General features: G+C 41.0%; 1 protein-coding gene across 1 annotated transcript in view; it reads right to left on the reverse strand.

The window, feature by feature from the left end:
• SHB (SH2 domain containing adaptor protein B) overlaps positions 1-17681 on the reverse strand; it is a 75555-nt gene that overhangs the window by 9678 nt on the left and 48196 nt on the right. Inside the window, 2 exon segments of the mRNA XM_038170921.2 lie at positions 9886-10005; positions 14268-14439. Of these exon segments, the coding sequence (XP_038026849.1) occupies positions 9886-10005; positions 14268-14439 (292 nt within the window).

The raw sequence follows: 17681 nt of genomic DNA on the forward strand, positions 1-17681 counted from the left end.
ATCCTTACTGAAACTGTTAAATGTCAGCACTGGGAACCTTAGAAAATTGTCATAAGCCAACCACTTGAACAGTGGCAGAGCCTCTCGAGTTCCTGATAAAACTTTGTAAAGGGTCGAATACCACATATCCCCTGTGGCCAGAACAGCCTCAAAAACAGCAAATAAACAGGGCTACAGGCAATTGCATTCAGGGTTTTGAGACGAGTTTAAATATTGGAGCAGATTTCAGGAGGATCAAAAACATATGGTATTACTCTTCAGGACCCCAGGCTGGAGACTTTTATTACAGTAAATAAACATTCAGCAGTACTACTAATTCTGAAATTACCCACCATTCATTCCAGAGAAAAGGAGCCATTACCACCCATCAAGCAGGCATACTTCATTCACTGTCAAATCACTGGATTTCCTCTTCCAACACACTTACCAGTATTTGGATAGAAATCAGCCATCTAAATCCGCCAGCTGTTTTCATGCAGTCTAAATGAGCTCTAGCCAAATGAACCCATAGAGGCTCTTGCCCCTTACATTGTTAGAGAAAGCAGTCAACTTTTATCCCTGCCAGGCAGCACAACTGAGTATCAAGTTTGTAACCTTCCAATTACAAGGCAGAATACTACCAAAATGCCAGCAAATTATTATTATTATTATTATTTAAACTCCTACGACATCATTATGTGCTTGTGGCTCTGCCTCTGGACTTGCTCCCATGTTGACTTCTCTCTGTTATGTGGGGTCCTTACACCAGCTGCGGTGTCCAGATACAGCCTTGCTGGTGCCCTGTACACCAAGGAGTCACTTTTTTGATCTACTGCCTCTGCTTTAGCTGTTAGAGCCCAGCAGGTGGCTGAATTTCATTGAGCAAGGCTGAAACATAGCACAGCTTACAAAGGGAGATGTTCCAGTGCTGCAGTTCATGATGTATCTCTACGAGTTGTGCCTGAACACCTGAAATACTTGTGAGATGGCTCTCCTCTTGCCTCTATATATCTACCTCCACCTCTTCTACCACCCTACATGCTAATAAAAAATAGACCTAATACTAAGGAGCTGCAACAGGGTGTTTCAATGGCAACAGTGACACAGCCACCATGAGTAGGGGTCTCAAGTTTTTTATGTAATTAAAAACAGGTTTACAGAAAGAGTGGGAGAGTATCACTGGGCCAAACACCTCCTGCCCTGAAGGCACACACTATTCATGTGTCTGGCCCTCTTCAAAGACCACAGAACACGAAGCTTTCCTAATGCTGGAGGAGATGGTATTCAAAGACTTCTCCATTGTGCAGTATTTGGTTATATTAAATGAAATTGAGCAAGTGCTACCACCTAACTTTTCAGATGTAGGTAATATTTGTACAGATTTCCATTGCCAGACATCGCTGTATTTTGGAAAACCTATTCTTCTGTTTTTGCCAGAGAGAAGAAAACCATAAAAAAATAATAATAAAAAAAAATAGAGCAGAGCTGCCTCTCTGTTTTAAAACTGGCGACATGACGCTACACAATAGACTCTACATCACTGTCACAATCTAAATACAAAAATCTGTGTATTTTTTCCTTCCTTTTGCTCCATATCAGAAATGTGCAATGTTGAATTGAAAAAATGCTGACTTGCACATACACACTGGTGAAGGTTGCTGAGGGGCACAACCACACCTAAAATACAACAGTGAATATGAATGCCTAGGGAATGTGAGCAACAGCTAAATGGGGATAGATGCTTCATCTTCTGCCCAAGAATAATCTGAAAGATACAGACCTACATGGTTACTAGAGCTTATCTCATCCCACAAAGCAATTCCACATCCCACTAACCTGATTAACTACTTCCCTATTTTTATGACTAAGTAGAATCATTTTTGCCTAAACAATAAGGAAAACACAGGGTCATCAATCAAGCAATGCAACCACAGAAGACAGAAGTAACTCACCGGATTTCAGTATCAACCCAGTCTGATATTGGAACCCTTGCTTCAATGAACCTGAATGGAAGCAGCAGTGCTCCTGGATATTGAAACAAGAAGTACCTTTGGCTCCTGTACCAATAGGTATGGAACCGCGGTTTACAAAGGTCAGTTTCAGTTCTCCATTTGAGAACCATTTGTAGCTAGCAGTTTAGTAAACCCTTGAGAAGCTTTTTCCATGGGGTTATTTATTTTTTTTTTAACTAAATTAAATCTTAATCTTTCTATTCTCTAATGTGATTGATTTATGCATTGTTACACAAAGAGGTCCATTTCATTATTTGTCCCTGAATATGCCATTTTTCATTTTTTTAAAACAAAACAAAACAAAAAAACACATTTTGCAGCAAGAGCACTAGTAGCACAGTTCCAGAAGCTTAACACTGGAATTCACAGTCTTCTTCCAGTCCATCACCATATATATAATCTGACAAGTCAGCCACATTCATGGAAGAGCTTGCTGTCTACACAGATCAGAGAATTTTCCAGGAGTTGAAATTTGAATATTAAATGCTTTGCACAAAACATGGACATACTGTGAGTTTACTCATATGTACATATGTGGGTTTATATAAATTCAAATTTTCCCCAGTGTTTTCCCTATAGATGTTATCTCTCACTCAAAAATGTGTACTACTTTATTGCATGGAGTCACTCCCGTGGGTCAACAGATCTTCTGCCTGCCTCTCATCTCTCCCTATCATGAGCTGAGATGTATGTCAACTTTCCCATCTGCTGTAAGAACCAGCTGGAGACTGACTACCCTTTCATATTGCAGTGGATCATGGATGGTCCATAAGACATTGTGTTGCTTCTGCTCCTGTTGCTGATCTACTGCTTGATCCTGGAGAGATCATCACCTCTGTGCCCTCATCCTCCAGCTCACATAACATACCTGTCCAATACTGGGGCTTCTGGAGCTCTCCTGATGTGCCTGCCTGCCTGTTAGGATGGTTAATGGTCTGAGGAATAGAAACTGTGTGCTTTATCAGTTACAGGCGCATGAGGAAAGGGACGTGAAGGAAGAACAAACCCCCCACCCCCCACAACAATGATAAAAAATAAAGGGAACCCACAGTCAATAGATTTGTCCCACCAGAGGGTTTACTGTATCCCCTGCTCACAAATTGTTGTGAAAAGCTTATATTCCACAGGGGAAAAAAAAAAAAAGGAAAAAAAGGAAAAAAAGGAGCAAAAGCAACATAGAAGCTCCTCAGGCCTGCCATGCTTGTACCAGCCGAACCCGTGTTAGCAAATGTGAAGAACCACAGCCAGGATGCTCAGAGTATTGGGAGGACATCGACCACAGACAGCCAGGTACACTTCAGAACATTAAAGTATAATAAAATTGAGGAAAGGGTTAAAGAAAGTAACAGCAAGATGTACCACAATTAGATGATGAAGAACAAATTTAATAATTAGATTTTGCACATCTACTCCAATGCACTGACAGAGCAAGACTGGAGGGCCCACCTCCACAGCCTTCAGCTTCAGCACTGCTTTCCCACATTCCACATATAGTCACACCAGTCACAGCATATCCATTTCTTTAGGTCTCTGCTGCTGCCTGAACTTCCATTTCAGTATGCCTGATCTGAGGATACAGGCCTAAGGCAGTACCCAGAGGCAGCCTGAGCATCCCCAGAGAAAATACACAATCAAGCTGGACTCTGAGATGCAACTCTAGTATGTATCCCAGTTCTCCTGTTGCAACACAAACCCCTTCATTTTGGCTGGAGACCAATGACTGCACACCAACAGGTTTTACTTGGGTCTGTGCCCAGCCGTGGGGCAGTACTCCCTTCTCTCCCATACCTCAGACAGTCGTCCATAATTTTATGAGTCTTTCTTTGTTACACTTAAATACCTTGTTTGTTTTTCCAGCACGGTTTTACAGTCCTGGAGACCTAGCCAAGCTTCAAAGGATTCAATCTTCGTCCAGGACAGACAAAACAGACACTCCTGGAGTTACCGACTGTAGTCTATCCAGTAACTGGTTGTCTTCTGTTTATAGGATGGGGACATCCTATAGGTCTTTCCCCTCTTTCTGGGGGAAGGAGGTAGGTACCACAGGAGATGAGTGAGTCCAGAACCAGCCTCTCTGAGGTGCAAGCTCAGGGAGTCTGAGTCATATAAAATATGCAAGGATAATAGGATAAAGCACAAACAGATGGAAATAAGTTCTTGGGTCCCCTGTATGCCTAGTGATAGACTGCCCTACTAAGCACGGTTTTTTGTCACTCAAGATTGTATCTTCGCCCAGACCTGTAATTTAGCTATATGTCACTGAGTGAATAATAACAATAATAATAATAAAAAAAAAACAACACAAATTCCTTCTCACCATATAAAATCAGTTTTATCAACTGCTATCCGTTTTCCTGCCTGCAGGTATTCTGCAAGAGACTCACGGATAAATGTAGATGTTGCAAGAGTCATCCACGAAGCCATTCACAACTTAGATATAACTCAAGTATGAAACACGCTATTCTTCCTTACCTGCTGGCCTGAAAAAGATACTGATGCTCCATGCCAGCCTCACTGTCATCTTGTGACAATACTGTGGCTGCAGCTCGTTATTACTGACAGAAATACTCTTAGGAAAGAAAGGTTGCAGATGTTTTTGAAAGGGGAAGACAATACTTGTTTTCTAAAATGTGTTGCTCTGGTACGTGGTTCTAGTTGGACAGTTGCAACTTCAACCAATGTACATTTGAATTATTAGAGATTTGTTTAGCTGGCAATAGCAATAAAATACTGAGCCCCCACTCTGTTCATAGTTTTATTTAACACAGTGTCCTATTCTGGCACTGATGTATATGTGAAAAGGAGACCTTACTGATAAATTAATGTGCTGCTTCACTGCAACCATGACAATACCCTACAAATTAGAAATGTTTCATTTATTTACTAACCTACCAGATTATTCTCTTATTTTCTATTTGTTCTAGCAGAACATGGTTGTACTATGTAACAGCAATGGCTGGGCAAATGTGAATGTAACTTGCATTTTGTTCCCTCTCCCTCACAGGAGCAAGGTAATACTGAAACAAAAAGAACAAAGATCAAGCTATAGTCAAACTTTATGGAGTATTCCCAAAGTCTTGTAAAGTGTTTGGGAAGAGACATGTCTCCAGTGAGACTTTCAAGTAAATTCTGGTGCAGGTAATAACACACTGCAAGCAGAAGGAACCTCCTTTCTTCACATGTCAGGGAAAATGCCACCTACTCTCTGGTCAGCAATAAAGGCCCCAGCCTTTCCTGCAAAACATACCACCATGGCACATGGCTGGCAATCAGAACACCCCTTAATTTTCAAGGTAAAGAAAACGCTCTCACAGGTAGAGAGAATAAATAGCACAGTGTGGAGAGTAACACATTATCCAGCAAGCAGCTTACATGGGAAAAAATAAATAAATCAAACAGAAGTTACTGTAATGGTACCAGAAATAGCGGCACAGTTTTGGGGAAACAGGGCTAGTAGACTTGTGGTCCAAAAGCCTCCGAGAAACAGACATCAAATACCTGGCTGCTGCTCCAATGGGACATGATGACTATGAACATAATCACAGAACTGTAGGTCTTGAAGACAGTCTATATCCCAGCACAACCTCCTATAATCACTTTGAATTTACTTGACAATGAATTTACTGAAATTGTGGCAAGAAATAGTTAACAACTGCAGTCACCTTCAAAGCCAGTAGTCTCACATTAGCGTAGGCCTGTGCTCTAACCCTAGCATCACAGACTGCTTCCTGCGAGGTCAATCCATGGAAAAAGTGCACACTGCACAGACCATACCAGAGCAGGACCTGGGGCAAGTATGTATGGCAAGCTTAAGCACGAGCCGAGGGATGCTCACAAGCATGGATGCTCACAAATTATTTACAGAAAACTGCTCATTTTTTCCACTCTTGCATTCACTATCTCCAGAGCTATGATTCAAGAACCATATCCCAACAAAATTATTATAGGAAAATGTAACAAATGACAAGGTTGCAAGTTGATAACAAGAAAGCAAGAAAACAAAAAAAAGAATTACATATGCCTGGTGACAATTAATTTTGTGCTACTGCTTTATTAACATGCTTACCTGATAATTATCATGTATCTTTATAGTGTGCTACCAGATGCAGTGCAGTCAGGACTTGCCATTTCATCATAAATATACCAATAAAATAAAGCAGCAGTTTAATGTTGAAATTGTTCTGAACTTCATTTGACTGTACACATCCAGCAACATCCAAAAGCCTCCATATTTACAAGTGTCTCTTACACCTGCAAAAGACCTCAAGCACCCCTAAACCTGCCTGCCAAAGGAAAAGTGAGCAAAGCCTGTTTTTACCATGCTCTTTTGCAAGTCCTGATGCAGCCCCATGCAGTAAGAGGATGTTACACTGGATTGGTACAGCAACACAAATTATGTTCTGCATAGCAGAAGGACAAGCACATTGTTACAAAGTCTTGGCATTACTGAGGACACTGCTATAAAGCATCCACACACAACCTCATGCATGCTCACACCAGCAGCACGATGCCTGCAGCTCCTTCATTTTTACTTCAATTTTAGTTTTTGTGATGTGAGATCCAGTCTCATGTTCTATTGGTGATGACGGAAATCTGCCTGCCACTAATAACTTAACCTTGCATTTGAATGTTCCAGGGGCTCTTTTCTGCAAGCAGAAGTAAATTGTACTTGTGGCAGCATAAACAAGGTTGTATGTTTCCTCAGTATAGTTTGAGGAAGGGATAGCTGATTACCTTTGTGTCTGTGGTTAATTCTGCCGATTACCCCATGAACACCTTGTATTGAGCACTTTATGAGCTATACATTTGTTCTGGTGAAAATGGGAAGTGAAACTGATCCTCTCAAATCTGACTAAAAGATGGGGCACTGGGACAAGCACAAAGACATCTGAGCACTGTCAGCCCCACTGACATACTTCTTAGTCCATTCACTTGAGTCAACAGAACTGTGAAAAAAACACATGGGCTTGAAATCTCTCATCATTACAGAGGGGAAGACTTAAACCAGACACCCAACGTGACAGAATGCACATCAGCAATACATGACAGTCACTTCAATTCATGCTCATGAACTCTACCACTTGGAAGGATATCAAGAAAAATAGGTATTTGCCGTAATGCCCAGAGACGGGATTGGTAGGGAAATATACAGCAAACAACAACAAAAAAACGTCACCAGAACACAAAATGAGTTTGAAATTAAAGCTCACAATGGGGAGAACAACAAATATTAAAAAGGAAACATAGCTAGTGCCAAATTCAGAGGAAGTTCAATGGAAATAGGTGAAAATTGCATATTATAGAAATGAGTACGAACATTGCATTTCAAATTTCAACAAAGGATGTAGGAATTAAGAGGTCCTGCAAGACAAATGCTAATAAGGATGTAAGATCACATGGCAATGAAATGAAGAGATTTGTCTCAAGTTAAGGATAGAGGGGTGCAAAATAACCTCATCAGAGACTGATCAGTTGCCTCTGGGTAAAAGAATCATAATCCCAAACAGCAGCATATGCTTGGCACTTTGAAGGGCTAGTTTCCTACAGCTAAAACTAGTGATAAACCAGGCTGAAACATTTCCTCACAAGGATTGTGAGTGAAACCTGAAAACTGTCTAATAACTCACCTTTTTGAGCTTAATGAACAAGAATTCTTCCATTACCAAAACTTTCCGAAGCATTACTTTTTTTTTTTTTTTTTTTTAATAACCATCCTCCTTGAGAGGGGGTGCAAAAAGAACAATGTATTATACATTTAGTGTCCTGAATGGGGGAAGAAAGGGAAGAGAACCTTATGGCAATGAGAAGGAATCAGGTGCCAGGGAACACCAGAACTGAACGTGAACTTTGCGAGTGGTCTACAGATGGTAATGGTCAGTGAGATGGCAAGTAAAACTTATGCATGTTGCTAGCAGAGCAAGCAAGTTTTCATGGTAACTGGCATATATGGTTAAATTATGTTATTTATTATTTAACTAGATACTTAAAACATTGTTTGCATTTGCCGGATATCAAAAGAGCTCATTAAAAAAAAAAAAAAAAAAAAAAAGGAAAAATGGCTAATGGACAAGACATGAATTCTTAAGTACAATACCACGGGCTTAAGAGGATTTTGCGGGTTCTGGAGGAGCCATGGAAGAATGATCAACATCACAGGGAGCTGATACACAGACAGCACACAGCATCAGGAGGCCAGGGCAGGCACTGGTTTTGACAAATGTATGGAAGGGGAGTTGGAATGTACCAAAACCACTTTTCTTACACTACAGAAAATGCAGATTGGAGTTAAGTTATTTAGCTGTCTTATTATTGAGCTGTCTTATTTAATTATTAAATTATTATTGATTGTCTTATTATGGGGAGATTTAAGATAAGTGCCATCAGGAAATCTGGTTTAGAAAATCCTGAAATACACTATAGGGACATTAGGGGCCAGCATCCAGATGTCTAAACTTGGAAAACAAAGAAAATAAAGAGAAAGGTGATGTAAAGAAAAGATAATTAAGAATTGCAGCAGATTCACAAGAATTTGCTCTCATCTTTTTCTCTTAAATCTGTGCACTGGTTACATAATGGGAGTCACCATACTAATGCAAGAATTAAGTGATATACTATGGCATGCTTCAAGAACAAAAGCCGTATTTCAAGACTTTCAGAATACGAAGAGGAAAATGTAAGCCTATATATATCTGAAGCATGTGTCATCAAGCCTCCAGTGCTTGCAAGTAACTAGAGAAATATTACATTAGAGAACACACAAATGTCAAAGGGGTCAACTGCAGCTGAACCACATTTCTAAAGCAGGTGTGTTCCAGTTCAAGGCAGGACTCTTCAGCACAGAGAGACCACAACACAGGAATTGAGATTTAAAGAAGTTCTACAAAATACATATTTAAACAGAATTTAAAACTACATTAACAGATGTACTTCTACTAAGCCCAAAATGGGGATATAAAACCAATCTGAAATCTACTGTTTAGACCATCTGCATAAAACAGGGTAGGGCAGACGTGGCCCCTTATTTCTGATGAACCTAAGAACATACATAGGTTGGCACCACCTCTGAAAGCGTTACCATCAAGTATTACTTTATCCAAGCAGTAAAATGTGCTTCCAGAACAGCTCTGTGAAGAAACTGTGTAAAAGTCAAACTGTCAGGAGCAGTGCTTGTAAAACATGCTAGGTCTGTTTATTTCCTACTTGGAAGATAGGTTCCATATCAGACCCTATCTTGGAAGAAAGAAAGCAAGGGAACAGTTCTCTTTGCGCTTGTACAGCCAATATGATGGTGAAAGGCCTTCTTGTTCTGCACTGAAAACCTGGGAGCCTGAGAACTTCCTCTGCTGGAAATGCAGATGAGCATACACTGAAGCAAGTATCTGTAATATATTCTGATCAGCCAAGGTAGGTGAGGCAAACAACAGCACTGAGACCGGAACAATGAGCACTTCCCAGTTGTGCAGATCTTCCAGCCTTGATCCTATGTTTTTTACTTTCAAGAATTGTACCAATACCATCCAGCTCTACCACACAAAGTCTTCCTTCCATATGTGAAGCTTCTTTTATAAAAGGAATAAAATCCCTGAACAATGCAGTTGCTAATTCAGCCTGAAGCAGAAGCAGCAGAGCATTTCAAATCGGACCCAGAAAAAAGATCAAGTTTATTTAGTTAAACAGACACCACAGGAAGACTAAAAGTCCCTTAACACACCCAAATTTAAGGTCCTAATTCAGTGACTGTCACTATACATCATGGGGGCTGACAGTCTCAACCCTTCTGGGTGCCCTTCTGAGTTGAATTAGCACAGCAACAGAATGAATAATTTTTCTTTTTTGCACCAAAGAAATTATGGCTTATAAATTACAAATATTATGTATACTGGCAAGTACTTACTTCAGTGAAAGAGAATAGTCATGCTTGCTTGTTTGACTGTTTCGTACAAGGTAGCTACACTCTTTACATAGACGTAACAGGTTTTCTGCATCTGTCCGACTGATTGCTCCATGATACCATCTAGGAAAAAAGAAGATATTAATACGCATTTTCCAACTCATACTGCTTTCACTACTTTGTTTTTAAGGTATGAATATTGGTTAATACCACACGGATATCTTTAAGATCTCATACATTAGATAAAAAGCATGTTGTTTGCCTTATCTGAGGTTAACATTTCCACTTGGCCTCTCAGATGAAAGAAAAAAATCAGATTAGGACAGCATGTGACAGAACTGGTGTACAGTGACTTGCTTGCAGAGCAGCAAGTCATAACCTTTATCTTGCAAGCAGGAGATCCACAATACACACATTTACTTGACTTCAGTCCTTCGACATATCAGTATTTCACTTTATATAGAAAAGAATAAAGAACACACAAAAAAAGCAAACAAAACCATATCAGAAGAATACAGTTTGCAGTGAAAAAGATCACTTAAAAAAAACATTGAGAAAGGAGGAAATTGATAAGAGTGCCTGTTTAATCAACATGAAGATTAACAAAGACTTGTTCTAAACTTGGTTATGACAACTTTGAGTGCTTTTAGTAAATCCTTGGAGAATCTGCATAGTTGATGTGGTCCTTGTATGCAGGGAAGAAAGGGAACGGGGAAAGGAGAGATGTGTCCTCTCCTAAACTGACCAGTGCAAATAAACTTCTCAGTATCTGCTTTTTTGTATTGGCATTCAAAATGCTTTGACCCTTCCCCCAGCCATGTAATGTGCCTGGCCCTGCACAGGGTCAATCACATCTCTGAGGGAGATTTCCCCCTTCCTGCAACTAGAAAATGCACTTTGAAGCACGATATGATACTGCCTAAGCAGGATAATACATGCAACAGAAATGCTCTCTGCCTGTCATTACCAGGAACTGACTCGCCATGTGCAAAACAGTTTCCTTCCATTTGTTCTAAATTCATTCATCTGCTTAACGTACTTTAAGAGAAACATTCCAACTAAAAGGAAAGTGAATAAAGAGAGAGGCTCTTTTCACAGAAGTCATGCTTTTGACTATCCTGACCCAATGTCAGCTCAGCTGTCAAAGCTAGTGAATGGGCAAAATGCAAGTTGGTGTTCAGAAGAAAAATTCATCCTGTGCCTGGCTACAACTTAAGTCTGCATTAGAGAAAGCTACAAGGATTGCATTAGAGCAATATATTATTGTATATTCAAGACAGACTTGAAAGGGAGACCCTGACAGCTCCATCACATTACAAGTAACACTGACACACAGATGTAGATATTTTCAGGCAACATTCCCTCTGTACCTCATCAGTTACTTAATGCTGAAGAGTATTTCTCAACAAGCAATTTAAAGACTAAGTTAAGGACTAAGCAGTCTTCTGAATGTGAAGAAGAATATGAATACTAAGAGTCAATCAGAAAATGTATTTGAGAGACCCTAAAAACTATTCCTATTGTTTATAAATCATTCTTGTTTTCTTCCTAAATGGCCAAGTAAAACCAAAAGAAAATATGACCTAGCCCAAATCAGGGAGATAAATGGAGTCTGATATTCAGAGGGAAGTACTTCGTACATTCTTTGGGCCTGGTGATCCCTGGTTGGCAGAGAGGTTCATGGAAAAAGAATGCAGAGTTGGTTCCAGGAAACAAAGCCAGCTTTCAAAACAGTCAGAAGAAAAACAGCAAAGTATGAAGACAACTGATGGGAGAACATCTGATTCAGAAACAATGCCTGGAAGCTGTTCTGGCTACAGCTGAGAGTAAACAGCAGTATCGAGAAGTGTAATTGCTTGTGAATCATATGCTCATGTAAATGGGACATTCGGCTTGCTCCTGTTCCAGCTAACTGAGATAAGCATGGTGCTACAATCAGTTTAAAGTTCCTGGCTAATTTGCAGTTTCAACTGTACCGGGGCTGTTTGCCTTGGGTGTGTCTATTTTTTAAATGTCAACATATAGGTATTTGTTCAGAAAGTTCAAAGATTCAAATGTGAATTATGTGATCGCAGAACTGTGAAACAACAACTTGTAAAACACACCAGTGCAAAAGCATGGGACATGACAGCCTGAAGACAAGCGTATCTTCTAAGATATCCCAGAAAGCACAGGCACACAATACAAAACTAGAAGCAAAATTGAAACGGAATCACACACTTTCCAAGACTAATTGAAAGCATCCTGATTGTGTTTTACTGATGTTCTTCCTGACGTCTCTTGCTTTGCTTATGATCAGACTTCAGATGCTATGGGGTCACAGCTCCACTGCAAACAGGACAGCTGCATCAGTTTTGCAGTAGGTATGATCAGTTATTACAGCTCACAGGATGCACAGCACCACTCCATTTCTGAATTGGTCAGAGCAAAACAGGAAGTCACCAGACCTTGCATACAAAGCAGGGAGGGATTCACTTTCAATAGAACATACAAAACGGCAGAGCACACTTTCCTTTTTTTCACTGTTACGTGGAGGAAGCAGAACAAATTCATTCAATTCCCCTGTGTCCACGAGTTACTCAGTTTATGGTTACGGACTCCTTAATCACAAGCAACTAGGAGTAATTTGACATATTACACATTGGAATTTCTGCCTGTTTGGGAAGCTTCCGACGTATTAGAAATTCACCTGTTAATTTGCATGCTACTTTTCATGTAGATCCTCTCTACAAAAAAAGAGATTCCATTCTTATACAGAAAAGATGGCATGGTGCCATGAAGAAATCTCACACTATTAAAAAAATCAAGCATTTTGAACGATTACGAATAATCAAAGGTACAATAAATCCACTCATTAATTTTCTGATCAGTTACTGTTAACTGGACATTCATTTCAGTTTTGATCCTACAAAATGAAGAATTAAAAATAATATTGTGACTAACACTTGAATAATGAAAGGAAACAAAACCAACTCTGCAGTCTCCATTTCTAAGTTGCAGTTACCCTATAACAGATCTACACAACAAGCCACTTATGAGTCAAAAGTTAATTAACAGATGCTTAACTTTCCATAGTGGCTTAAATGTATTTTTGGGGGGTTATGGTGGGCTGGAACTATTCAAGTCTGAGGGCCAAATTTTGCAGTCTGATGTATAGCCTTTAGTTATTTATCTGTAGTATCAGCAAGTGATTTCACAATAGTGGTCACTATTTCCTGTCTTGCACACAAGTCTGCCCTCTGTCAATGAGCAGGTGCCTCAAAGGCTGAGGTTGAGTAGGTGTAACATGATACCACGTGGAAGATAATCTCCTTTTCAATCTTAAGGTTCCAAATACTGCATGTAAAAATAGTACATCAAAGGAAAAAGAACTTCAGGAAACACCTTCTCTCAGACTCAACTGACAGGGGATTCTCTCCAACCAAGGATTTGAAGTGCAAAAGGATTCAGCACTGATCTTACCAATACCGGTACCATTCAGAGATGAAGTATTCTGACAGAGAATACCCTCACACCCAATCCTCTCTCTCCTTTGAGTATAAATTCTCCACCAAACTTAGAATGACAGTGTCTAGAGTGGGATTGCCTGAAGAATTAAAGACAAGTCCCTGACTTTACTGTGTGAATCTGTTGGATGACTCAGTGCTCACAAATATCAATGTACCCTCTGTAAATTGTTCCACACAAAGATTTTTCTTTGTTTTTGGCCCCCTTTCTGAGGCTGCACATCCAGTATGATACAGGACAGTGGGTCACTCCACCACACAAGCCAGTCTGTCCAAACACCTCATAGAAGGGTAAAAATGAGGCAGGACAGAAGCCACCCCTTGTGGATAAGAGATACGGAATATTCCACAGAATTTCTCCAGAACTCGAGTTTGAAGCTGACAAAGCTGATTATAAATACCATCCTCAGCTTTGACAACACAGGATAGAAAAAACACTTTTTTTTGTAAAGTTTTGTAACTGGTCTCATCAGGCTCTCACTAGAGCAGTATTACAGCCAAATACAAGGCATGTCTGAGATACTAGAAAGATGATATGCAGCCATAAAGACACAGAATTCATGCAGCTTTAAAGTACATTTTGGATGTATATGATACATACCTCCTTTCTCTAATGCAAGGTAATCAACATGGTTATAAGTGAAATAACTGCACGTGATTTAGCAGACAAAATTCACTGTTCCTGAGATGAGATGTTCCTATTTATATTGTCCCCCCAAAAAGTTATTTACAGTTTGTAGAATTAACGAGGATAGTTTTAAGTGTGCAGTAATGCAGGGGATGCAGAGGAAGAGGAGTGGGACAGCAGGATCTAGGACATCTGCTGCTCTTGTAAGTGGGGAGGCAAAGAGCTAGAAAGCAATTGCTGTGCTTACTTACATCTGCTTTTCCAGTGGAACAGTTGGATCTATTCTCTCTCCCAGGATCCCACAAAATTCTGGGCTGCCATGTCTGATGGGTTTAAAGCCTCTTCCAGGTGCTCTTAAATGCCTGCGCTGGTCATTTGAGGGAGAAGGAGATGCTTGTCGTTTCTCACTTCCATTAAATTGGGCTGCAAGATACACAATAATTACTTCTCTAGGCAAGGTTAATAAGGACCAACATAGCTGTAGCATTTAGAGAAGCTTCATACTTCCCTGGGAGAATAAACATGCATCCACCAACATTAAGATACAGTGGTTTTCCTACCAAGTTAGATGTATCATCTAAAGTGTTTCTAACTATGCAAAATACAGCCCTAAAACTCTTGCCTTTCCATCGGCAAAATCCATACCCTTCTAAATCCCGTTAAAATAGCCCATGCTTATGTTAACAATTGTTGTTTTCTTCTGCAAGAGATGATGTTGTTGAACTATCCCTTGCAGTAATGAAGATAGGCCGTGGTGGTTTTAGTCAGGTGGGCAGCTGAGCTCCACCAAAACTGCTCTTTCATTCCCCTACCTCAAAGAAAAAGGGGGAGAAAATATGATACAAAGAGCTCAAGGGTTGAGATAAGGACAGGTAAATCACTCAAGAATTACTGTGATGAGCAAAATAGAGTCAGAGAAGGGAAATTAGTAACATTTATTTCCTTTTACTAGCAAGCTAAAGGAGTGAAAAACAAAGGAAAGAAATTTAAAACACCTTCCCCCCCATCCATACTCTTCTGCCTTTTCTCTCTGAGCGGTGCAGGGGAATGGGGGAATGTGGGTTGTGGTCAGTCTATAGTGCTTTGCCTGCGCTGCTCCCTCAGGGTCCCTTCTCTGCCCCTGCTCCACGTGGGCTCCTCTCCACGGGCTGCAGCTCCGGCCCGGGGCCTGCTCCTGCGGGGGCTCTCCATGGGCCGCAGCCTCCTCCAGGCCACATCCACCTGCTCCAGCGGGGGCTCCTCCACCCATGGGGGGGCTGCAGCGTGGAGATCTGCTCCATGGGGGACCCATGGGCTGCAGGGGGACAGCCTGCTCCACCAGGGGCCTCTCCCTGCACAGCCCGCAGGGGAACTGCTGCTGCCTGCCTGCAGCACCTCCTGCCCTCCTGCAGCACTTCTCTTGGGAGCTGCAGGGCTGCTTCTCTCACGCTTTCACAATCCTCTCTCTCGGCTGCTGTTGCACAGCACTATTTTCCCCCCTTCCTTCAATCTGCTGTCCCAGAGGCCCACCCAGCAGCACTCCCTGCCTCGGCTCTGGCCAGCAGCAGGTCCCTTTGGAGCCATTTGGAGCTGGCTCTGCTCTGACATGGGGCAGCTGCTGGGCTCTGCTCACAGAGGCAACCTCTGCAGACCCCATGCTACCAAAACCTTGCCGCATAAACCCACAACACAAGCTTTCAGTCACCTTCTACAATGAAGCCAACAAGTGAGAACATTGCAAACCCAGCTTGCCTCAGCTTACTTGGATCATCTGAACAGCAATCTCAGTGTACTTCCAGACAGGTAACACCCATCTACCCACATCAGAAATGCTGGCAAACAGTGATCAATTAAAAATGTTTCTACTTATATAACGCAACCACAAGGCTTTTGTCTTGAAAGGCTAGAGTACAAAGTGATGAAAAGGGCAAAGCACACTTTTAAAGTTTCTCTCACAAACTCTGTGATGCCAAGGAAAGCGATATGGCTTGTTAACAAAGCACATACTAACGAGGTCTGCATCCTCATTCCTATAAAAACCACACTTACAGACTCTACATATCTATAACTTCAAAGAATTAAAGAATTGAATCCTGACAGAAACAGTGAAAGGAGCTATCCACACCATCTTCCATATGCTCTCACTGCCCTCTGAGATTTGCTTCTTCATCACGGAGCAACAAACACTCCCAGCTGTGGATGGATTATTGCTTCTAAGGTCATCTAGTGGGGAACAGGCTGAACAAACCTCCCTGTATCAGGAAGCTCAGGAAGCAAATATCACAGTGCACACACAAAGCAGTCAGCTCCTGTATGAATTTCAACAGCAGCATTACAGAAAAATGTTGCAAAAACAATTACAGGGAATCCCTACTAAAGCAGGTTGTAGATCACATGCATTCAAACCTCGACTTGTAACAACACAGCCAGTTAGGCATGTGACTGGCAGTGCTTACTGCTTTAAAGCAACTGTACAACAGGAAGGAGCTGTAATCTTCAAAAAGATTATGCATACAGAATAGAGATGTGTCGGACAAGGAAAATATTCTACAGCACTTTGTTTTGGCTGTTTTTACAAGCTCTCCTCATGACTTAGAACAATTCCAAATTGCTCCTCTTCTCAGAGGCAAAGTAGGCAGGCAGCAATTATTACCAAAATTGGGCAAATGTATTAAATCACATTCTGAAGTATACATGGCAGAAGTATGGTTACATTTTAAAATGCAAATTCATATTGAGCTTTCATTATCCAGTAATGAGGTTGATTAGCATAACAAGGAGAAACATTGCATGTGTGTACTTGCAAGTGACACATATGAACAGCATAGTGGTTTCAACTGTAAGAAAAACACCTGGATACTGTAATTTGGGAACTCTGAATACTTGTGAAGTTAATGTTGTCTGCTACTGACTGAGCAACATCTTTCAGACACCAAAAAAACACATTTCACAAAACAAATGCGAAACCCAGTTCTTACAGTAAACAGTGATATCTTTATGACATGGTGAGGGTTGGAAATAGGATCTGTTCTACAAAAATAGCACAAAGTTACATTTCAAATGCTTTTGAATGTTTTGTTTGTCTGAAAAGCTGAGACATGTCTCTTGGCTCCTGCCCTATTTCTTTTTTTGTGAACTAAATTGGCAGGAAGAAGCAGCCTGAAAGGGATATCCAGGCAGACAAAACTGGCAAGTATGCTATCTAGTCAGGCACTGGCCCATGTGATGCTGTTATAAGGATGGATTTTTAGGGTACTATAAATCCGCTCTTTACCAAAGATGTAGTACATACAGTGAAGGTTCAGAAGTTCAACTCCATGCAGTTGAGAGTGGAAAGTTTCTTATTGCCATGGTATTTCTGTTTATGCTGCTGTTTCTGTTTTGGAACCGACTGCATCCCTGACTCTTCCTCGTTCCCCTCTCCTGCCCTGTAGCTGGTGGCTTTTCCCACTGGGGTGGCATGCCCGAACGACCCTGCTTCCCTAGGCCCTAGTGACCTGGGCACCATCCTTCTGTGCATCAGCAGCTGCACGCAGCATAGGTGGCCAAGTCCAGAACCTGGAGATCCTCCCTCAAGGGCTTTGTGAGCTACACTGAGTAGTAAACGCTACTAGTGGATGGCCCTCTTTGTACTAGAGGAGCACTGATTTTCTTAAATGATAACTGAGATTGGTTGTGCAGATTTC

This window comes from Anas platyrhynchos, chromosome Z (assembly GCF_047663525.1).
Source record: "Anas platyrhynchos isolate ZD024472 breed Pekin duck chromosome Z, IASCAAS_PekinDuck_T2T, whole genome shotgun sequence".
In the NCBI taxonomy this organism is placed as follows: Eukaryota; Metazoa; Chordata; class Aves; order Anseriformes; family Anatidae; genus Anas; species Anas platyrhynchos.